Consider the following 26017-nt stretch of genomic DNA (forward strand, 5'->3'; position numbering starts at 1 on the left):
TGAATTTTAGTTATCTCTCTCTCTCTTTTTGATGTCTCTTTATTTTAACAGCGAGTTAAAGTCAACAAAAAAAAGCAAGCCAGTTTAAAGACAAACACGGATAAGATTTGTTTCATATGATTACTTGTATTTTTTTCCTTTACTGCTCATGTTCGATTTATTCTTTGCTACATAATTCTGAACCTGTGTTTTTGTACAAGTTTTTAATCACCTAGCAAACATCAGTGTACTGGCCTGAATAGTTAAAAATTAAAATTATTCATGGTTTCATAACAGCATCTGACCTAAGCAGATCAGGTGAACGAGGATAAGTTGTTTTTATTTTGCCAGTGGGCATTTGGTTTCGTGGAAAAAGAGGCCAAACAGATAAGAAACAGAGAAGCCCTGATCAACAGGAAAAAACCAGCTTCTAGATATGTAATGTTCTTTCATGATGCAAAAAGTATTTCAGGGGTCTCTGTTGGTCCAATAATTAATTGTAGTTTGGCAACACTTATTGAAGGGTGACACCCTCAGCAAGATCATGACTGAATACTAACTAAACAAAGTACTGCTCTGATCAAAAGAGAACTAGCCAAATGTACTCTAGATAAAAAATTAAAATTTTTTTTTTATTAAAAGTAAATGTTGGAATTAAAGAGGACATGTGAAATTGTCAAAATTTTTTCCTGCATAAACTGGTAATGATGTAGCAGTGGATCTTATCTTCATTTTAGATAAACTTACATTATATTACGTATTTACTTGTTAATACTTAAATAAATGTGTCTGTATGTACATACAAGCACTGAAGTATAAATATCTTCCATTAAATTTTAAATGATAGAAGGTAAAATGTTTTTAAATAAACTTGCTATTGATCATTTGTAACTAAATTGTGGAAATATGTACTTTATTTTGTATTTTATCTCCTCTAGTAAGTGGAAGCATAGTATTAAGCCTGTCCAACACAGCTATTCTATAGTACTGATTTTTGTCTCTGGTTAACAAGGTCAATAGAAAATAGATTGAAAGCCTGTAGCCACAATGGGTTAGGCTAAACACCATACTGCAAAGGATATTCCTAAGGTTAACTAAGCAATGTTTAAATTCATACTTTCACTATATGAATTAAGAAGAAAACTACTGAAGTTGTGCCTTCAGGATAATGAGGGAAGTCAAAGTGGTGACTTATTATACTGTTAAACCACTTCATGACAACTTTCTTTATATCACAGTGCCATCTGACACATAGAAACCAACAGGCTAATCATACAGCTACACTGTTGTAACAGACAGCTATGAGCAGAAAACAGGCCAATGTTATTGCAACTTGTTGTTATAATAGCAAAAACATATACTGTCCATTGACAAAATTGTAATGTTACATACTCTTGACTTTTAAAGATTGAAGTGACCAAAAGTTGGCCACTTATTTCTTCCTAAGAGAATAGAAATCCAGAAATAGAGGTAAAACATGGGATACCAGCAGGTAAACTCTTCCCTTAGTGACCACAACTTTTCAATCATTAGCAATTTCTATGTAAGTGTTATGATCATCAACCTTGCTTATGTTTTTGTGTTCTCTATTAATTTTTTTCTTAATTCTCTTGCATTTAATTGCCACATAATGCTCATTGCATAAAATTAATCTTTGTTCTAATCTCTTCTTTGAATATGTGAGTTTTATGTAACAATTTTCTGTGTTTCTTTGAGTTTTGTCATATTTTTGACGAGTTTTTGTTGTGAAACTATAACTTTGCCCATCTCTATATAAATTGTTTTATTTACATGCTTTTGTTTCATTCTATTACTGATTTGTTTTAATCAAGTATTTTACTTTTAATTATTCTGTTTTTTATTTTTTCCTTTAGAAATTTGACATGCTTCATGACTGATTACTTTGATTTGTTTTTTTTTTCTTTAGGCTTAATATTCCTGAACTGAGCTTAAGAGGTTTTATTATGCCACTATTTTATTACTGCCATGGGTGGTTATAGTCATTCTAGAGCTCCAGGCAAAATTCACTAAACTGGGCTCCATTATGATAGAAAAACTCAGAAGTACATTAAAAGGCATAGCATAGGGGCCCTTCCATGTGTGGAGCTCTGAGTAATTGCCCAGTTTGCTCAATAGGTAGGACTGCCTATGATTATGGCATGATATTCTTTTGATTTGCACTTCTATGATAAATATTTATGCTAGAGATAAGTATTTGTATTACGATAACTTTAAGATCTTGCTGTAATATATCTTAATTTGTAGATTACTAAGTATTATATATTTTTTGTGAGTTATGTTGGAATGAGTTATAGATTTCAAGAAATTTACATTTTGAATTAAATATAATACAATTAAGTGGGTTGAGGAGAAATTCATTTTTGTTTTTAATGTATACTTTTCATGCAATGTTTTATTAGTATTTTTATTAAATAAAAGGTTTATCTATTTGAGTACTAAATTAATAAACAATATTTATCATATAAAACATACTACATGTTTTAACATTATCTTGGTCTATTTTCTTTGGGTATAACACAAATTAAGCTAGCTTATAAAGTTTATTTGAAAAGACAACTGCTGATAAAACATATGACAGAGAATGGGTCCATGCCCTATTAAATGATAGATCACATAACTTACTCAAAGGATACCCCACCATAAAAGTTTATTTTAAGATTAAAACTCATTAAAGAATACCTTATTCCAATTGAAAGACAAAATGTTACACACACACATACACTCATTGTCATTCTCTCCATTTTAACATTCTTTTTAACATACATGGACATAAAATTCTTTACAGACTTGCTAAATAATCCAAGCACTTTTGTAAAAATGGGCATTTGCTTCATCATAATTTAAGTATAGACTAACTGGTATAACCAATTACTAAATTCAAGGCCCAGCATGGCCAGGTGGTTAAGGCATTCGACTTGTAATCTGAGGGTCACGGGTTCGAATCCCCACTACACCAAACATGCTCACCCTTTTAACTGTGGGGGTGCTATAATATGATGGTCAATCCCACTATTCATTGGTAAAAGAGTAGCCTAAAAGTTTGCAGTGGGTGGTGATGACAAGCTGCCTTCTCTCTAGTCTTACACTGCAAAATTATGGACGGCTAGTGCAGATAGCCTTCGTGTAGCTTTACGCAAAATTAAAAAACAAGCAAACAAGCACTAAATTCATTATTTATTATAGCATTCTTTTCTTCAATCAAAAGCTTTCTAGATCGTTACAAGTAAAATCTTCGAATTAGATCAGAAGAATATTTTGGTATATTTCGACATAAAATTCCTCTTTACTTCAATATCTGTTGAAGAAGCACTACTGCACTTCAGAACTAAACTGTAACAAGCAAATCTCTTTACTAGTGATATATATCACCTAATCTTATTCTAACAAAATGTGTAAATATCTATTTTTACCTATGATGGCCAGTTTCATAAATAACACAGTGGCTTAACAAGGGATGTTTCATTTACCCTCTACTTGGAACTTAATTTCCAATACTGAAATTTATTTCCAATAAATGATTGTTACTTCTCACATAAACTTTCTTGATTCAGTGCTTCTCTCTACATGCATAGTTTTTGTTTGCCTATAGTCTCAACACTCCCACCTAAGATCATGCATTTTTATATGATATTGACATACTATTGTATGCAAATGAGCATGTGACAACACTCAAGCAATAGGAGAGCAACAAACCTTCCTAGCATAGCTGGCTTCTTCCACACTGATTGTTCAATTCTCACTAACATGTGACTAAATATCATAATATTTATTTATAAAGTAGCACCTGAAAAATGTCTCCCAATACTTTCTAGTTGTCAATAAAAAAGAAGCAAACGATAAAGTTATTACTCAGGTATTAAGAAAACCTTATTATATTTCCATGCCACCAAACATAACATTACATGCCACAGAAATTTCCATCTATTTAGTGCACTCAGCTATACATTTTTGCACATACAAAGTGGATCTACAAACTGAACTCAAATACTCAAACAATGTAACACTGTCTAGAGGCTTTATTATAAAGGTGCTCAAATGGTTTCTACTCTAAAACTGATAAGTACTGTAGATATGGAGTAAAAATAGAGATTTGCAGTTTGAGAATATTATGTTGACATTGCTACTAGCTTAGTTTGTTTACCTTTTTAAGGGTTCCTAGTTGTAGGCTTGAAAATATAACCTTAGCATTTTGATTTAACTGTTTCCTTTTTTGATAATCCCTCTTATCCTTTTTAAATGAAGAATTTTTAATTATCTTGTTTCTTAAGTTTTTATAGACAATACATTTTAAGCTACATATGTGAATATGCATTCAATTGAATGTTACATGTTTTTCAACAATTTCTGCTGCATTGTTGTTGTTTTTTCACATAACCATTATTTACTGAGCCAGATGGTTTTCTGTTAGAAGTTTTGTGTAAACATGATTTAAAAGGCACTGAGTACAAAGAAATCAACTCCCCAAAATATTTATTATATTATGTATTTGTAACTACGTAAATCAACTTTCAATGAAAAATAATCAATATTTTAAAATAGGTTATGGACAGTTGCAGCATTTCATATAATATATCTGTCTAAAGTTTTGCAAAATATTCAACTGATTTCGCTGTAGAATTGTGAAACAAAAACTATTAAGCATAATACTAAAATATACAGTCAATGTTTCAGGGATGTAACAAAATAAGTTGAATAAATCATCACTCACAAGAGTAGAGAAACCTACTATGGTAATCATCTAGGTGTTAGAAAATTCACTGATGTAGTCACAGAAATTCACATAGAAACAAAGTACAATAGTAAACTCAAGAAACAATGAAGAACAATAAACTTGAGAAATGATGAATTCTCAACATGGCAGTTTTAAATTAATGTAAATTAATTTACTTTCAATAGCTGAAAGTAAAGGACTTAGAAATATATTTCAGGAAAACAATATACTCCATGACATGTAAAATACTGCATTCATTACTACTGTCCAGGTTTCTGTAAAATATTTTTAGCCTTTTATCTGTTGCAGCTTGTAAAACTATAATCAATAATAATGAAGCTGGGTACACTGTTACAAATATACACATTGTTTATTCTAATAAAACGAAATGTTTATGACTAGTATAACATGGAGCATTTCCAACTAGTATAATGGTGTTTAAATGGCTTCAAAGAACTTAGAAAATTTTTTGGGTGAAAATCTAAATTTTCAAGAATTAACTTAAGAATAGCCCTACAGCTTTTGCAAAAAGTTTGTTTCATAGCTATGCGTGGATTTTTGTGCAGTGTACTTAGCTGTTCTTTTTGTAGGCTTCAGTGTTTGAATGGCTTCAAAGAGAAACTTGGTCAGAAGCAAAGAAAAAACTGATAAAATATCTCATTGTCTTTCAAGGGTCAAGATAAAAATAGGAATTTTTTAAGTGGGTCTGCCCAGGTTTGAATAAAATATTCATGACTATTTTCTGTAGGTTTGTGAAACAAGAATAATATAAATAATAATAATATGAGAAAAAAATGGATGAATTATTAATTTTGTTTAACAATAGTAAAATCAACTTTTTTGTTATTATTAATATTTTTGCAGTCTTAACAATTGAGACAGAAAGTTTTGAGTGAGTATATTTCAAGAACAAGTTTGCTTTTTAAGATGATTTTTGCCAATATGTTCTATTAGAATTTTTGTGAAATTTCTGGGCAATCCTCATTATGAACCACTATTGTGGTGCCTTTTAAAAAATAGTATGGCCTGTGTGTTCTTAATACAGAAGAATATTTCAGTTTTGTGCTGGAATGAAATATTTGAGAGCATTGCAAAATGTTACTAAAAGAAAGACACAGAGTTGCTTTAGAATCTACAACACATCAGACACAAAATGATGTGTATTCATTGTTTTCATTAGTTTGTGAAAGAGTGAAAGAATATTTGCAATTTTGATAACTTAGATGTTTAGAGGTTATGCAACTCACTTTTTATAAAATGAAATTCAGGACTTAAAAACTGATACTGTCTTATATACCTACATCACCTCCAACTTACATAATCTTAAATTACCTCAATAATACCTTCATTACCATCTTGTCTTCAAACCCAGTTCTCCAACATTTCCAAAACAGATTACAAGACAGATTTTCAGTATTAATTTCTTTGATCCACATCATCTTTACTCAAATCAGTATTTTTATAGTTTCATTCTGTTCCACTTGTCCTTGTGTATATCTTTGCAACTTATAAACAAATTTTAAGTATTTTATTTCTTTCACAACGAGATCGTCTCCTTTACACAAAATAATATATTTTTTAACTTCTACTGACTCTCTATTATTTAATTCTACTTAAACTCAACATGATTAAGCATTATTCTGCAATTTATAATGTTTTCTCATTTTAATAATGGTAACTTATTGTGCAACAGTTCAACACTAATGTCCTGTTTTTAATATTTTACATGTGCATAAGTGTCATTTAGTTGATTAACTTACTTTTTCATCCAAAGACAACTTATGGATGTCCATTAAATATATGGGCTTGATACTGAGATTCCCAAGCAAAACTCTCCTTCTTTACCCCAACAAAAGACAAAGAAGTTATCCTGGACCTAGCAAGCACTGTATGATTTGCACCATCCATTACAGGCCTAACATATGCAACAAATGTCAAAAAGAAAAGTTATGTTACCTTTTGCAGTGAATGAAGAACATTTTGTTTGACACTGGGTTTCAGTTGGAAAATTATTTTCATTTCCTTTACAGCCTCCATACTTGAACTGTTTACATCGACCAAAAGATTTGTTGAAGTACCAACGAGAGAAAGATCCCCTACAGGGGCCAATCACCAGAGGTTGTTCACACACATCTGTATGATAATAATTTGGTGTATTTTCACAATTTTTGATGCAAAAATAAAGAAGAACAAATCGTTATGTTACACCTTAACAGTGTGGTACTCAAATAGTTTTCATATGGGAATATTTTAATATATACATTACATAAATATAAAATAATACTAAAGGAAGAAATATAAATTTATACGCCTATCATGCAAGTAGTCATGAGTTTATTTTAGGTATATAGTTTCCTGTTAATTTTTGAAGGTCCACAAATGGATATAATAACTTACAAAGGCAGTAGTTTGAAATATTTGTGTTTGTTCTTATTAATCCATAGTTATTACCATTAAGAAGATAAATGAATTCACACTGAATGTTAGAAGAATATCACACCAAGATATTTTAAAGACACAGAATAATTTACATAATTTCTGTTGCTTATGAGTAAAATAAACAATCAAAGACCATCTTTTATTGTTCATTAAATGTGAGCAACAGTAACTTAAAGGTACATGTTTATGCTCCATCAAGAATAGAAGAGCAAACATTTATTTAAATTAACCCTTACAAAAAATACTTACATGAAATGGAAAAAATATATTGTCTCAACAGCTACATGAAACAGAACAAAATAATAAATAATAGCAAAAATAATTATTAAATAAAAAATACTATTAAGGAAAAGCAATTAACAAATTTAAGAAATAGAAATGGAGCAAATTAAGCTGAAAAGTAAATGAAAACTTGAAAATACATATTTAGAAATAAAAGACATACGAAGTAAGTCTTGAGAAATACATGTCTTCTCGCACATTTCTTTGCTAATAAATCTGTTGTTGTTGCCAAGGCAACCACTGTAGGTAAAAGATTCACAATGCTTTGTCTCAGCATTGAAATACCATGCCTTATATGGATTACTGCAAGATCCTTCGACTTTGGGTAATGCACAAGCATCTGAAATGAATACAAAGCCAAGTGAAACATGTAAAAAACTCAACATATATTTCCTGCTAATTTAAATTATATTACTAGCATAGTTTTCATAATATAACATCTCATGTCAAGGGTCGCTGGAGTAGTAGAGCCTTTGGTTCTATCAACAGACCAGAAGAAAAGTAACCAATTTTTAACAACAGCTAGAGTTTAATATAGGCACTTCATTGATTTACCAGTTTTCAAGATTTATATAATACATGAAATTTATGTTATTCTTTTTCTTCTCATAAATTAAATAGCTTATAATATATCTCTGAAGAAGAATTTATAAGATATTTTGAAAATTAAACTGCTGTTAAACTATAATATACTACAGTAATTACCATATAATAAATAAACTATTTATAGTTGTGGTATTTTCATATTCACTAATTTTTCTCATAGTATAACTGATAGGAACTTTAAAATAACAAGAAAATAGCAAGAAACTATATTATGAAGTAGTTGCTTGTTTTACTCTAATTCATGCTGAACTGGGCTTACAAGAAAGAGACTTGGTATAAGCTTGGACAAAGTCAAGATCTTTATTTGGACTGCACAACCAAAGCTTAGCTTGACACAAGTGTAAGTATACCTTTGATGAAGAAAGACTATGTTGTTGTACTTCAGGATATGATCTTTATTATCTGAGCTTCAACATTCTAGTTGCATATGTTTCTATATCCTCATTGTGGTGTAGAAATATCTCTTTCTAAATTCTGCTGACCTTAATCTCTCCTGTTGTACACATATTTTGTTTCCTATTCTACATCTTCAATGTGGTCTAATCTCATGTGATGTAGAAATATACATATTCTCATTTATTATCTTATGATCCGAATCTATCAGACCGAGATAACCTGGTCTTTTATACATATATGTAACCACACACAAAAAATATAAGTTCAGGACACCAAGAGCATAGAAGTTATCCACATAACTAAAGTTCATGTTCATTTCAGTGCAAAGATTGTTATGCCTATCATGTATCGCCCAATCTCTAAGCAGGAAAGACTATTGTCTCTTTTGGTACAAATTATGTAAACTTAAATATATTTCCTGCTATAGAGTTTGTGTAACACCTTAGTGAAGTGACCCAGTTCCACCTGTAGCTTGGATGAGAAAAACTTAGTTGTTCTCTTGATTGACTCTCTATTATGAGAGATATGAAATGTACTGTGCATGCATAAATTCTTTGAAGAATCCTACATGTCAATTAAGAGGGTAGAGTACATATGTTATGCTTACATACTAAATAGTGAAGCAACGATACTTCCATTGTCCTTACCTGCCCCTTTTGCCTCAACACACACTTCTTTGCATTGTTCTTCAGAATCAAATCGATTTTCATTACCATTACATCCCCCATACCAAAACCTTATACAACCACCATACGTCATGTCAAAAAACCATTTGACAGAATAATCATGGCAAGGACCAAGTGTCTTTGGTAATTTGCAAACATCTAAAAATAGTTAAAAATACAATGCACTGTTAACATCAATGAAAAATAAAATTTCAAGTTGAAAATTATTTCAAAAAGCAGGAGTGAACTATATAAATGCATACATGTTTTGAATATTTAAAATAAGTGGATATCAACTGCAAAAACAAGGCAGAAATCATGCACAAAGCAATGTTTCAAGTTATTTTATCAGCAAAACGTTTTCTAAAGAAGAATAAAAAGTGCTTGAATATTCAACAGTAGGAAATAAAACTTCAGGTCCTAAGGTTTTATGAGAATATAGATTTATTAACTAGTTTTTTTTTTCAGTTTTCAATACCACAAAAAAAATAATTCAACTTTTAATTCTTTGATTCCTGCTTTAATGTTTCATAAAAATGGCAGTATAGATGAAGAAAAATTGTATCCTCACTGTAGAAACTGTTGAATTATCAACAAAAAATATACTTAAACGATTTAAACAAGTTATTCATATTCGCAATACATGTAAACACAAACATTCCTCAACTTATTTCACAAAATTCTCTGTTAATGATTAAGCAGCATCACCAACATATCATTATTCAAAAACACTTTGATATTTCATTTTTATTATGAATAACAACAATAAAACAAATTTAAGTAAATAAAGTTTATAAATTTACCTCCTGCAACCTTTTGCTTAATAATGGATATGTCAGGACATCCTTCAAAGTTGGGTCCACTGGCAATATGTATACCATCCGGACAACAATGATATGGTGTATCCACACAAGAACAGCCTTCATAATGTGGTCCCTTAGCTACTGTTATGCCATCGGGACAACACCCATAAAGCATTGTAGAACAAAGGCAACCTTTGTAATTTGGTCCTGCTGCTGGGGTTTTTCTATCTGGACAACAGCCATTAGAAAAAGATTCACAAGGACATCCTTGAAATTCTGAACCTTTAGCAGGAGTTTGATTATCAGGACAGCAACCATAAATCAAGGTATTACAAGGACAACCATGATACTGGGGTCCTTGTGCAGGTGTTTTTTTATCTGGACAGCATCCATAAGGCAGGGTTTCACAAGGGCATCCTTGATAATTTGGCCCTTCTGCAGGGGTTTGCCTGTCTAGACAGCACCCATAATAAAAGGTCTCACATGGGCATCCTTCATAATTTAACCCTTTTGCAGCAGTTTTCCTATCTGAACAGCATCCATAAGGCAGAGTTTCACAAGGGCATCCTTGATTATCTGGTCCTTCTGCAGGGATTTGCCTATCTGGACAACATCCATAGGGAAAAGTCTCACAGGGACATCCTTCATAATATAAACCTTTTGCAGCTGTTTGTCTATCTAAACAACACCCATAAGGCAAGGTTTCACAAGGGCATCCTTGATATCCTGGTCCTTTGGCTGATGTCCTCCCATCAGGGCAGCACCCATGTTTATCATACATACATCCACAGCCTTCATAGTCTGGTCCTTTGGCTTGTGTAAGGTTGTCTGGACAACATCCATAGAGAAAACTTTCACAGGGGCATCCTTCATGATATGGTCCTTTAGCAGGAGTATTTCCATCAGGACAGCACCCATGATGGAAAAGGTCACAGGCACAACCTTGATATTGGGGACCAATTGCAACACTGCTATTATCAGGGCAACAACCAAACTTAGTGGTATCACAACTACAACCTTCTTTATTACGTCCTATGGCTGGGGTAACACCATCATCACAGCATCCATATAATAACCTATCACATATACAACCTTCAAAATTTGGGCCATTAGCTGGAAAGTAACCATCTTGACAGCATCCAAAAGGATATTCTTTACAAGTGCATCCAATGTACCTAAAGACAAGCAAAAAGTTAATAATGACAAATCAAAACATTTCAGCAATTTAAATAATATATTGATGGAGACACAAGTACTTGTGACAGATTAGGAACTTAAATATTGAAAAACTAACATAATGCTTTCACCAGCTAACCTATCCTTAGTTCAGATTCTTGATTGGAAAAAGACAAACGTTTCACTATTCTTACTTATCACCAGATGATTGCAAAGAATAAAAAAAAAAACATTTGTAAACAGAAATTTACCATTCACCACCAAGCCATGCTAGACTTCACACATAAAAATGTGAAATTTGCACAGAGGTGTGTAATGAGCTCAAATCCTGGAAATCCTAATTTGAAGCTTGTTACATTAATCACTAGGTTATATGTGACCCACACTGAACTAGAATCATAGTACAAGTCCTTTAAATTTAGTGATACTGATTATCCTATATAAATTTAGCATCTGTTACAAAAATAATCATCATGCAAATCACTTGAAAGGTTGTAAACTTAAAGTTTTGTTTGATGAGGAAAGTACTATTAGTTTTACTTGTTCTAAAGAATTCATATTCAATCAAAACTTCACCCAAGATTCTAGATAATATCTCATCACTGATCAATGAATAAATCTGAAAGGTTAATGTAGTTCACTTCCCTGGGAACAAGTTTTTAATTATTAAATAATTAATATAAGCTTTTTTAAATATTGACTTTTATGTTACACTTACGTTATACAACGTTAATCTTATTTTTGTTACATCTACATATACTTTGCTATTGTTTTGTAACAAGTAAAACTGATTTCAGTATGTTTCATGAAATAGAATATTGTCAATTATAAAGTTAGTTCAAAATAATAAAATCTTAATATACCAAATATAGTTACAGAGATCAAAACTGAAGGGGACCTAGGATTCAATGGCACCAAAAATGTCGTGAAGCCCATATAAAGTATCTGCTAGGTAGCCTGTGTGGACCTTTAAAATCAAAAGAGCCATTAAAAATTTGGCTCCACATAAACTAATCTAAATGTTCCTTAAATGAGCAGAACTGATGAAAAACTTTTCCAAATTTGTGAACGCTCATAAGTCATGTACAATCCACAAATGTCGTCACTATGAATGCCTGCATATTCAATGTAAATGCAGTTTCAGTAATTAGAATGCCATCACTTTGTCCAATTTTCAAACTTTTTTGTATCAGTGTAATGAAACTGACATATAAAATTTCATATATAAAATTTTGAAATATAGAGTATTTGAACTCTTATAAAGATTACTACTGTTTTCAATCAGAATGCTGTTTTTAACTCTTAATATACAACACCAACCCTGCATCAAGGCTCACACATTTTACTGATGTACATATAAGTTTTGTTTGTCAACACTTTTCAAAAACAGGCAAATAAAATTGCAAACTTGTAAGTTGTTCGTAGAATCTACACCTTACTGCTTGTATGTTATTTGTGAATATCACTGATGTCATTGTGTAGTACTATTAACAGTTTAATCTTGGAAACTGTAACGACTACAAAAAGTGTAATATGAAGTTCAATAAATTTAAAATGGTTGAAGTTATCGATAGATATGCAATGAAAAAATATCATAATCTCTTTTACATTTTTTATTTGAACAGGTGTAAAATAAAAACGGGGACTAAAATTGCACCTAACACATGATTAATACATAGTATTATGTAACTGCTGTGAGAGACAAAAAAATTGTTGAGGTTCATTGGCTAAATTCATCATTAACTTTAGTCATAAGTTTGAACACATTTGCTACCCTCTATGCATTTTGGCTAAACGATTTTATAAACAAAGCAAAGTATTCCAAGTGAAGGTCAAATTAAGTGACAGCATTTGAAAGTTTTTGTAAAGAAAGTAATCTTCAGTTCAGTTGCTGAAACTTGTTTTTTCAATTGGTGTTATTACGAAATGTTACTAGTTGTACCTTTATTAATTGTGAATGTAATGATCAACTTTTCATCTCATAAAAAATGAAAAAGAAATAATAACTTTAAATGCATTATGATAAAAATGATGCATATTGTGTTGGTTCAACTTTATTATCTTCCAGCTTGACATACGTGCTTTTAACAAGTTTGTTTCAAATATTGACACTTACATTGTGTCACTTTTGATACTTGACCAAAATCACAAAATATTAGCTTTTACTGTTAATAAAGATGTATATGCTCCCCATTTGTTACAGGTACAATGACCAGTTGATTATGACAACTACCTGCCATCATGACTATTGTTTTTCAACCAGTTAATCTCTACTAAAAATCCCAAAACATCTAGTTTTTCTCATTCAGAAGCAATCCAATCAGTTGACAATAAAGATTGTCAAGCCACAACTAAGTTTAAGGTAATAACTTCTCAAAACTATGCATATTATAAAATAATAAGTTGTCAATTGATGAAATGGAATGTTCCATAGCTGTTCAATAGATTATTTATTTTGTAAATATTTGTATATGCTTGTTTACCACTTTCAACTTATTGTAACACCTCTGAAAGTGACATGTGCAATTCAAACAATTGAGATAATTCCCTACTGGAAATTAATGGGACATTCCAAAGATCCAATTGCTCTAATGTTTATGCTCTTCAGTGACTTTCCCAAACACTCAGTCAATACACAGTGTGGTGTTAATGAGTATTCTCACGTTGTATTGTCCCAAGATTTTCTCAGAAAAGCAAGCACACAGTGTGTATCAGCTCTGCATGTAGGTTACTGTTATCAAACATTTGCTAATGTACAGTCCATAAAGAGGGAGTACTTCATAATGTGAGGAACACTATTTTTAATTTTTCTTTCATTCAGTGTATCGATTGATGTAAATAAATTAGAAGCAGACAGACTGTTTTAGTTGATGATATTTTGGGTTGGAAAAAAGAAAATAAAAATGAACAATGTCGTGATTATAAGCATACTTACAAATCAGAAAATTGTTGTGAATAAAGTGGTCTGGGTGGTGATTTTTTAATTTCTTGGCAGTCAGTGTTTTGTTATCAAGAAACTTGACAAATCCTACCAGGTAAAAAACTGCATGATAACTTTAAATGAACACAAAACAATGATTTAAAAAAGAGAAATAACAATACAATTCTAACAATGGGCTCTCTGATACATTTTCCATATCTATTTCATTACTTAATTTCACCAGGCATAGCAAGAAAGGCAAAAAATGGACTGCTATCATGCCTGGAGTTAAAGAGGAACTACCTAATGTATGTGGCCTCTTTGACCATATACATTAACTGCTATATCAACTGCTCTGTTGAGGCAGTGAGAATATTCAGCAAGATAAATATGAAAAAGACTAATCTGAGATCTTGTCTGGGAACTGAAAGGATCACTAATCAACTTCTGGCCATGCTCCACCTGCCTCAGTATGATTTTTTATCCCATAACAATTTATATCTTTAGAACTAAGGATCACTTTGCAACAAAGATCACATGCTGGAAGGGTCCAGATTGTGAAGCAGGTGCAGGAGAGTGATGAAGAAAGGGATGAAGGAAAAATAAGAAAAAAGTGAAGGTTGGGACACTGACATTGATGCATACCTTTTTATTTATTTTAATTGGGAAAGAACACTAACTTAAGTTTAATTCATCACCACCTAAACCATTTTAAAGCTATTTGTATATTTTCTATATGTTGCTTATTTGAGGATTTTGCTTACAACAAATTCAAGTTCATGAACAACTAATTAACAATCTTTTCTCTATATGAAAGAACTGATTGATAATGTAAATTCTATGATTTTATTATCTCTCCATCAAAAGTGTTTGAGATTTTATTGAAAAATGTGTCAGCAGATGGTTGTGGGTTATATGAGAATAAGAATAGATTACACTGAGAGTGATGCATATATTTTCGTTTATTATTTATTTCTATTAAGGGCATTGCTTTTAAGGGAGCTAAAATAATAGATTACACTGGCAGTGATTCATAAGTTTTCTGGCATTATTTATTTGCATTACTACAAGACACTAGCTTAAATGGGTACAAAAAGATATTGTGTTATACCACACTTTAGAGAGAAATTGAAGATCATATATGAAAAAAATCATTTAAGTGATCTGAAAAAATGAAATAGTTTTACTTTTTTTTCATGGAATACAAGGTCATAATAAAATAAATTGAGATATGTTGATACTGCTAGTTTCCTTTCAATTTACATAAAAAATGTGCTACTGAATTCAGTGATATTTTGATAACCTCCACTATACAATACATTTTCCAAGGAACTATAAGATTGGCCCCCCAAAAGTGCATGTTCTGGAGGCCTGGGTGGATCCCTAAAAAATAAAGGAATATGAATCTTGTACACAAGATAGGTAATAAATGGTAAAATAATAAAATTATATTATTTATGAATAACACTCTTAAAAGAGCTTTTTTTTTTTTTTTTTTTACCTGGGACCTGATGCTGGAGTAATGTCATCTGGACAGCACCCATAAGGAAATGTCTGACAGCCACAGCCAAGGTTATCTGGTCCCATGGCAGCAGTTAGATTATCTGGACAGCAACCAAACTGTGTAGTGACACAACATCCCTCATCATTTGGTCCTTGAGAAGGAGAAATACCATCAGGACAACAACCAAATGGAAATTTTGAGCAATTTGGTGGAATATGTTTATCTGGCTGTTCAGTTACATCTATTTCTTTACAACCTTCAAATGATGGTCCCTGTGCTGCTGTTATATTATCTTGACAACAGCCATACTCACTTACTAGACAACATCCCTGGTTTTCTGGACCTTCAGCAGAAGTGAAACCATCAGGACAACATCCAAATGGGGAGAGTAAACAAAGAAAATCAAATTCAGTAGGTTTAGAAACTTCACAATCCTCCATACCAGGACCCAAGGCTAATGTGGTATTGTCAGGACAGCATCCATAAAGACTTTCAGAACAGTTCACAGTCAGATTTGTTACAGGACAACCAGCTCCATCTGGTCCTTCAGCAGTTGTAACATTATCTAAACAACATCCATATGGTGTCTCCCTGCAATTTATGGAAATTTCTGTCACATTTTGCTCTAGACAACCTTCTCCATTTGGTCCATCAGCTATAGTAATGTTGTCAGGACAACATCCAAATGGTGTTTCATTACAAATAATCAAAATTTCTGTAACATTTTGTTCTGGACAACCTTCTCCATTTCGTCCATCTGCAATAGTAACATTGTCAGGGCAACAACCAAATGGTGTTTCCACACAAATAATCAAGATGTCTGCAACATTTTGTTCTAGACAACCTTCTCCATTTGGTCCATCAGCTATAGTAATGTTGTCAGGACAACATCCAAATGGTGTTTCATTACAAATAATGGAAATGTCTGTAACATTTTGTTCTAAACAACCTTCTCCATTTGGTCCATCAGCAATAGTAATGTTGTCAGGACAACACCCAAATGGTGTTTCCACACAAATAATCAAGATATCTGTAACATTTTGTTCTAAACAGCCTTCTCCATTTGGCCCATCTGCAATAGTAACATTGTCAGGACAACACCCAAATGGTGTTTCCATACAAATAATGGAAATGTCTGTAACATTTTGTTCTAAACAACCTTCTCCATTTGGTCCATCAGCAATAGTAACATTGTCAGGACAACACCCAAATGGTGTTTCCACACAAATAATCAAGATATCTATAACATTTTGTTCTAAACAGCCTTCTCCATTTGGCCCATCTGCAATAGTAACATTGTCAGGACAACACCCAAATGGTGTTTCCATACAAATAATGGAAATGTCTGTAACATTTTGTTCTAGACAACCTTCTTCATTTGGTCCATCAGCTATAGTAATGTTGTCAGGACAACATCCAAATGGTGTTTCATTACAAATAATAAAAATTTCTGTGACATTTTGTTCTGGACAACCTTCTCCATTTGGTCCGTCTGCAATACTAACATTGTCAGGACAACAACCAAATGGTGTTTCCACACAAATAATCAAGATGTCTGTAACATTTTGTTCTAGACAACCTTCTCCATTTGGTCCATCAGCTATAGTAACATTGTCAGGACAACACCCAAATGATGTTTCATTACAAATAATGGAAATATCTGTAACATTTTGTTCTAGACAACCCTCTCCATTTGGTCCATCTGCAACAGTAACATTGTCAGGACAACACCCAAATGGTGTTTCCATACAAATAATCAAGATGTCTGTAACATTTTGTTCTAGACAACCTTCTCCATTTGGCCCTTTAGCACTGGTCACATTATTAGGGCAGCAACCATATAAACTATCAATACATGCTTCTGACTCTCCACTCCCTTGAATATTATCACACCCATCATACTCTAATCCTTGTGCTATTGATATGCCATCAGGACAGCATCCATATTCACTTCTTTCACATTCACCAGACCCTTCTCTTTCTTCAGGTACAATAAAAGGAATATCAATTTCTGAACAACCTTCATTCCCAGGTCCTGTTGCTGAAGTTAAACCATCAGGACAACAACCATGAGGGGAAATCTCACACATCTCACCCGAAGAAAAGTCATCACAGCCTAAAAAGTTAGGACCTAAAGCACTTGTTCCATTATCTGGACAACATCCATACTCTGATGATTGACATTTAATAGATAAAGGTTCTATGCAACCAGTAAGGTTTTTGTCTTTGGCAAATGTTACTCCATCTGGGCAACAACCATATAATGAATTCTGACACTTTGTTTCATTGAAACATCCATACTGGTTCTCATCTTGTGCAGGTGTCATACTATCAGGACAGCAACCAAAAATTGTATTTTTACAATCTTCAGTACCTGGGCAACCTTTCCCCTTCTTGTTTTTGGCAGGAGTTAGGCCATCAGGACAACAGCCAAATTTTGTCTCATTACAGGTGGTCACAATCTGACAACCTTCCCTAGGGGTAGGATCAAACAAGAAAGCTTAATACATCATCAAACAACGTCCAAATAAAAATATTACTTTTACAAAAAAAAATTTGATACTGGGAAAACTCATGAACTTTGTAACTATTACAAAAATAGCTTCAAAAGAGAAAAGTAAAAACACTTTGCTTAGAGATTAAATGCTGTGTAATACAATGTTAATTTTAATTGAATCTTTGAAGCCTATTTTTGTGTTAATTAAAGAAAACTCATTACTGTGTGTGTTTTTATATAGCAAAGCCACAATGGGTTATTTGCTAAGTCCCCCAAAGGGAATCAAACCCCTGATTTTAGTGTTGAAACTCCTTAGTAGTTTTAACACACGGGCCTGTGTTCGTTTCAAGTAAGATAACATACTAACCTTATAAAATTGCAACTATTAATATAATTTTTCCTTATCAAAGTACCAATACTGGTTTTGGCAACTTTTAATTTTGTTTCAAAATCGTTTAAAAACTTATAAACCTTTGTAATTGACCAGTAACAGATATGATATGATTTTGAATTTTATTCCTGTGATATAGAAATTTTGCAAAATTATATCATTCATAATTATGTCCAAACAACAGATACAGAATTATGTGACACAGTAGTTTATTCAAGTACAAGATAAGCTTTCTGTTTTAAAAAATAAACAATACTAATGATTGTATTGCACATTTTGGATAACTGAACCTTTTTATTTAATACAATATGACTTGAGAAAATTATAAAGCTAGTCAATTAAGTGATACGTAATGCTATTACAAATACCGTCAATAGTAATGAAACTGTACTAATTTTCAGTTTGTACCATAAATTTAGGGCCATTTGCAGAATGTTTGAAAGGAAGATTATTATTTGTGAGATCAAAAGCCAACACATATTGTGCAAAACACAATCAGCATGCAAAGCATGCTAATGCAACAGAGGTCTGGGAACTTACAACTATTTCAACTAAAACAACTACTACTAATACTTCATCAGAAGAATTTAGACTATGCAGAAGGCACTATAATATTGTGCAATAACTATATAGGCAGATATGTTTTTTACATAATAAAAAGTGAGGTTTGGCCAACTCCCATATTGAATGAAGAGTTTATGTTGTTCTATTTGTGTGAAATTGAAGATTGTTATTTTTAAATCTAACTTACTTAAATGGCCCAATAGCAGGAGTTACACCATCATTACAACAACCAAACTCTGTTGTTTCACAGCCACCTTCTGGTAGAGGGAGTTTTGGACAATGTGAAAAGTTTGGTCCAGCTGGAGTAACCCCATCAGGGCAACAGCCATGTTTGGTCTTTCTGCAACCACCTGCCATTATAATCTCATCTAGGGGAGTCATTAATATTTAATCAATTCAAAGTCATACCCAAAAGGCAAAATCATACTTGTAATTTAAAATGGCTGAGTTCACATTCAGTAAAAAAACAACAACAACATACCATAATGCATGACTAGTTCAAAAGTGTCACTTTTAAAGTGCTATCTTTCATGAGCTCAGTTAAACTAAAAGTAGAAAATTTCATACAATGGACCTTTCTAAGAATTAAAATGTGGAAATTTTATTTATGTTAACACTTTCATATAAGCAAGTAATGTGTCTGTGAGATCAAGTGAGTGTAGTGTATACTATAACTCAGCTCCCTCTCACCAATTACCCCAGTGTATCTGGGGCCTGTGGACTCTCTGTCTGTTTTCACACAGGTGGTTAGGCCTGGTGGTAATGTTTGGAAAGTATGCTCGGAGATCCTGTAGAATGGGTTGTCTTAAAGACAATATTAACTACAAAGTAAGCCAACTAAAAGTTTTCATTGTTACCAATGGGAGTTAAATCTTTGAAAATTTAAACTTAATTACACATATACATTCATCACAAGGATGCTGATTTTTTTTAAAAACTTATTATAAATTTAATAGGTTTATTTTCCAAATCCACTAACAGTTAATATATTTGTTTCAAAACCAAAATAAATTTAGAAAATTGAAAAAATACAGTAACTGCAAATAAAATATATTACTTTTAAAAATTTTGTATATTCCATAACCTACTAATTCATTTTCAACTTCACCATTATCCTTATATGAATCATATATGCATTACTAAATCCTGAAATGTTTGGTAGAAGACTATTGTTTGGGTTTTAATTTTGGTGTTGCTTATTACATTTTCAATATTAACAGAACATATGAATAGAAATAAGAATTGAAACTCAACTGAAGATCTCACAGCCCTGATTCTTATTGCTCTTTCATATCATACAGGTGAAAATATAGTTAACAGCAAGGGCACTCAACTGATAAGGCAATACATTCTTACCTTTATAAGTCAGTATTTAAGAAAAGTATGTTTAACCAGTTATACCCTGTACCAAGTTGATTTTCAGTTTTATTCTATGTGGTTAGCTGTGATTGAAGCTTTATATTAATATGCAAAAACTTTAAAAATGACAATAAGAAAAGAATCTAATCATTAAGTATAAAGATAAAACCAAGAGTAACATCATGGGTTAACATAAATCTCACATTATTATTTCTTTCTTAAATGATATGAGCATTTTGTTTTAAAAACATTACTAGTAAATAGAATTTAGTAATAAACCTAAAATGCAAAGTCATACCGACATTTTTTTCAGTAATTTAACTTGGATAATGTCGTGAATGACTTTTATTCTGATTCCTCAGGACAGTGTGACACTTGTTTCTGTTGTCTGAGAATTAAAAGAAAAAAGTAGATGCAGCTATTGACCAAGAAATATTTTGAGGGAAAAAATAATGAAATAAGCTACATACATTAGAAACTAAAAATAAGTATTGAACCAAGACCAAAGAACAAAAATTAACATCATCTAGATTGTATTAATAAAAACATAATCGACAGTTAACCATGTAACATGTTTCTCAATCAATAAGTTTCATATACTTACTAGAACCTTTTCTTTTGTTCTCAGACAACAAATACAAACTCCACATCTTACATAACCATGATCACCCAAAGAAAGAACAAGAAAGTGATCCCAAACATTATACAATTTAAATTACCAAGAATACACAGTGTATAACTTCACTTAGCACATGCTGGTATAATTCTTAATTACACATATACCTTCATCACAAGGATGCATTTTGCATGGTTCTTTATCATATGGTCGTAGACTTGCATCACAATTCTTAGAAGAAACAACATCATCTTCACTAATGCATAATATTTTCCTTGTTCTTTCCCCTCCTCCACAAGGAACAGAACACTAACATATCAAACACAAAAAATCCTTATAGTACAATTACAGTTAATATAAATTAAATATGTAAGATTATTTCGTGTATGAGTTTTGAAACCGTTGAATAAATTGGTTTAAATGATGACAGCAAAATGTAGAATAAATAAGAATGTTTAGCTTCACATTACAAACTGATTGAATGACCAGTGATACGCATTTCTTCCTAAAACCTTCCTCTAATTATAACAAAATTACTCAAATTTGAATATTAGGTAATTTGGTAAAAAGGAAAATATGAAAAATAATTTCAAGCATATTAGCATCGCTATTAGATTTCATGATTGCAACAGTTTCTGTCAAATCACATTTATTTACAAATACTAATATTTCCAATATACCAAAACATTTACACATATAACTTACTCTATTCCAGGGCCCAGTAAACCACAATGCTTTACAAGGAGGTGCTGTGCAGTTTTGAGTTGTTGCATACTTTTTATTGATGTTACATTGACTTTCAGGAGCTTTTACTACTTTATCATCCTTCCAGTAGCCACAGAATACAGAACGAGTCTGAATCCCTTCTCCACATTTGGTAGAGCACTGAAAATGAAGGAGAATTAATCATTTATAGCTTTTCTTTTTCATAGTACTCCATTTCCTTTATAAAATCTTAGTATTTGTACAAAAGCTTGGATCTCATAAATGGTTAAATATCTCCACATCTACTAAGGCTTAAACTTAAATGTAGAAGAAAAAAAAAAAAAAGTCTTCCATTGCAATTTATTACAGTTAGTTTTGCAAGTTCTCCTCTCTTTCATAATTGGTTCAATATATATATTCCATGAGCTACAGCCATAAATTTTGAAGTTTGGATGTGATAAGGATTACTTGGAATGTAATGATACATCTTGGTACAGAGTCAGGAGTTGAAAAGTTAGTATATTTTCCACTCTTCCTGTTGAAGCAGTGAAAAGATTGAGCTATAGCAATATATGCAGAGATCGGTAAAGCTTATTATCAGATATAAAGTGATGACATTTTCTTGAATGTAACATACCACAAAACTATATTAGTTGTCGTTTTTCCTTATTATATGAGAAAGCACAACATAGGAGAAAATGTTCATAAGTCTTTAAAAGTATAAATTAGCATCTCTTTCAAAAAATATCTGCATTCTTAATTACAAATATAAGCCAATGTATTGTGTGTATTAAAATCGACTTTAAAGATTCTTAATGTTTTTCTTCTTCACAAAAATTACAAAAATAATGAAATTTAATATTTTAGACAGGCTGAAAATACTTACTTCACTCCATTCAGAGGCAAACCATAAAGATTCACAAGGAGGAGAATCTATGCAAGAACGGCTAATTTCAGGGAGTTGATTTTTGTCACACATTTCATTAAGGAACACTTTACCTTCCCGATTAGCACACTGAACTTCCCGAGACTCCATAGTTAAGCCACAAGATGTGTCACACTGTTAATGAAAAAAAAACTGATGGAATTTCAGGACATTAGAAGAAATAATACAGTAATCTCTTAGCGCTAAGATTAGCATAGCAACAAAGATAAAAAAGTATGTTTGCATGTTATCAAGTTGCAAATATATATATAACAAAATTATATTCAAATAAAACATTAATAAAACATATATGTAGCATTTGCACCAATAAGTAAGCTCTCTTTTCTATGGAGACTATATTCATTACTTGCATTAGTGATATTTTAAAATAATACAATGTCAAGTCTCAGGTGAGAGTAATGTAAATGTTTAACTTATGTTTTTGTTTATTGTATTATTTCATGCTACATACTCTTATAATTATTATTCAGTTAACAGTTTGAAACTTGACAACAGCAAGACATCTTCAACATTAGTCAATTATGACAGCCAACTGTTTTAAAAAACTTGAAAAAGTCCCTATAAAAACTATTAGAATTAATCAATAACATTGAAATATTAATTTCTGTCAAAATGACTTTTTTTTTATAGTTTGAGTATCCTAGTTTACTGTAATTATTTTGACACCCAGTGATAATTGAAAACAAGGATATACATCTACCAGATTCACATGTTTTTCTTTTCTGAATAGGGGACTTATATTAACCTCAGAAATATCTCCATACTCTTCAGATTAGTTGAACTGAGAATATTAACTTATAGCTTGCAGTTCTTTTTGTAAAAACAAGTACCATTAAATGTAATACCACCAAAGAATGTGGTGTGCTCTATGTTTATCTTTGATTTCTTCATTTGTAATATGGTAAACCTAATAAGTGTTTCCTTTTTTTAGTTTACACAAGGCAATTACTAAAACAGTCATAAATTTTACCTTCTATAACGAGTTAAAAATATATATTTAATCAGAAATATGTAGGTACTTTTTTTTTAAATTTTCATGCAAGTGTTCTCCATACAGTAAAATATTCTTGTTAATCAAATGCTGAAAGGTCATAAACAGATACTCACCTGATTGAAAGGGTAAGTATAACTGACCCAAAGCGAGACAAACAGGAAAGAAAGTCATGGCTAAAATAAGAACAAACTTTGAGAAAGTGACATGATTTGGTGTAGTTGTTGCAAAGCACAAAACTGAAATGAGCTATTTGTGCTGTTCCCAACATGAGCACTTAAATCCAATATTTAACATTATAAGCTTTCAGATTTACTGCTGAGTCACTGCGAGGCAAGTGACAAAGACCAAGATAAACATTCTCTTAGGCCTAGAATGAAAGACTAATAAGCGAGTGAAAAAAGGAGTGGCTTGCATGTGATGTAAATATACAGTATATGTGACAGAATAACTTTCTCATACAAAGGATTCATGCACTACTTATGGGTGAAAATGGTAGTCTTTGCTCTTTAATTATCAAGTGGTATTTCAAAATAAGATGTGCAATATTTCACAATTTGAACAGTTTAGTTGAAAAATGAACAAGTGAAAGGGTATTGCAGTTCTTACATTTTGCGCTATTATAAGCCACTGAAATTTCAGGGAAAATGCCCATCCAATTTACCTGTTTTTGATAACCAGGAACTCTTAAAAATAAGCTGATAAAACCTTGGAATTCTTGTTTGCTTTCTTACACTTGGTGAATTTTATGGTGAATTTTGGTGTAAATATGCCTCAAAAAACTTTCTAAGCAAACTGACAATCTTGCATGAGTCAGCACAGTTTTGTAGTGCATTATTGTGCTATGCTGATCTCTCTCAAACATGGTAAGAGAGTTGTAATTTATGTTTTAATACAGAGAGAGAGAGAGAGAAATTAACATATATTGTAAAAATCAAGTTGAAATATTTCATGTTATGTATTTATTTGATGTAGCAAGGTTTTACAATACCTGGATGTCACCTCTACCATAAAAAACACGTTAATTCATTTGTAGTTAAGTGCAATGCTACATCTCTGTGTTCTGTCCACCATGGATATCAAAATTTTACCTTTGTATTACAAGCTTTTACACTTACTGTTGAGCCCCAAGGGTATGGCAGTTTAGACTGATTACATGTTATGATGGTCAAAGTAATTTTACTGTACTGACTGTGTAAAATACATGCTTTTATTTTATAGTTTACTGTGGTAAAAGAAGGCGTTACAACAGAGGCAAAGAAGGCTATATACACACAGTTGTAGTGGTTACAAAAACATTGTAAAGGTCACAACCACACTATATAACCATGTCATGTGACTTTGAAAACTAGATAGAGAGGGACAAGTGATTTGTTTTCAAAGATGGTGATCTTTAAGAGTTTGTTACATAACAAAAAGACATAGAGAGATAAGAGCATCAACAGAAGAGGGAGAAGGAGAGGCAGGGATGAAGAGATAGTAAAAAGAGAAATAAGCATGAAACACAAACCAAAAAAATAGAAGGAATAAAATGAGAAAGAAGAGAAACTGGAAACAGAGAGAATAAAAACACAGATTTAGATTCTAAGGTAATTCGACAGAAACTAGAGGACGCAGAATCATAATGGGATCAGAGCCAGCCAACCAAAGCTGCCCAAATTTGATGCTTTACTAGAAGGGTATGAAAGATTCACTCAAAGTCAGAACTGAGATAAAGGCAACTGGCAGTCTGTCTCAGCCCACTTCTCACAGAAAAAGGCCTACAGGTGTATGCAAGAATGATGTCAGAAGATGACATTGACATAAACTATGACTAGAGGAAATTTTAAGTCATTGTATGATTTCCATAGTGAATATCAAGTCTTGTGGACCCTTGTGTAAAGACTACAGTCCATAATCTCCCATTAATGTTGCTAGACACTACAAAAGTGTTTCAATAAATTTCCTTTCTTCAACCTTCTTTTTAACTAAAGAAGACAAGATTATACTTTATTATAAGCAGATGAAGAATAAGTAGTAGCTTAGTAGCATGAATACAATCTATAACTGTGTGTGTTTTCTTTACAGCAAAGCCACATTTGGCTATATGCTGAGTCCATTAAGGGAAATCGACTCCTGATATTAGCATTTTAACTCCGTAGACTCTCCGCTGTATCAGGGGTGGACATCTATAACTGAACATAAGTGGAACTAGAAAGCATGTTACTATGGTATTATTGCTAGGCCATTATGGCACTTTACAAGGATTTTGTTTCCTGCAAAGCCCCACAAGATGCCTTATGCAATGAGAAACGTAATTAAGCAAGAATTCAAAGTAATGCAAGAAGCCAGAATCATTAAACCTTCAAATTCAGCCTACTGTTCACTGATGATAATCATTAACAGGAGGGATGGTTCAAACTGCTATTGTAGAAATTTTGAAAGATGAGCCTTTTCATGGAGTTTG

At 31.9% G+C, this 26017-nt stretch overlaps 1 protein-coding gene across 1 annotated transcript in view; it reads right to left on the bottom strand.

Annotated features, from left to right (window-relative positions):
- Window positions 1-26017, bottom strand: part of LOC143248965 (papilin-like) — a 146239-nt gene that overhangs the window by 46057 nt on the left and 74165 nt on the right. The window contains exons 14-22 of the mRNA XM_076498023.1: window positions 22521-22694; window positions 21635-21814; window positions 21097-21238; window positions 19142-19322; window positions 15500-17977; window positions 9903-11077; window positions 9082-9258; window positions 7596-7772; window positions 6668-6844 (exon numbers count right to left, since the gene is read on the bottom strand). Of these exons, the coding sequence (XP_076354138.1) occupies window positions 6668-6844; window positions 7596-7772; window positions 9082-9258; window positions 9903-11077; window positions 15500-17977; window positions 19142-19322; window positions 21097-21238; window positions 21635-21814; window positions 22521-22694 (4861 nt within the window). The remainder of the gene's footprint in view (window positions 1-6667; window positions 6845-7595; window positions 7773-9081; window positions 9259-9902; window positions 11078-15499; window positions 17978-19141; window positions 19323-21096; window positions 21239-21634; window positions 21815-22520; window positions 22695-26017) is intronic.

This window comes from Tachypleus tridentatus, chromosome 4 (assembly GCF_004210375.1).
Source record: "Tachypleus tridentatus isolate NWPU-2018 chromosome 4, ASM421037v1, whole genome shotgun sequence".
NCBI lineage: Eukaryota > Metazoa > Arthropoda > Merostomata > Xiphosura > Limulidae > Tachypleus > Tachypleus tridentatus.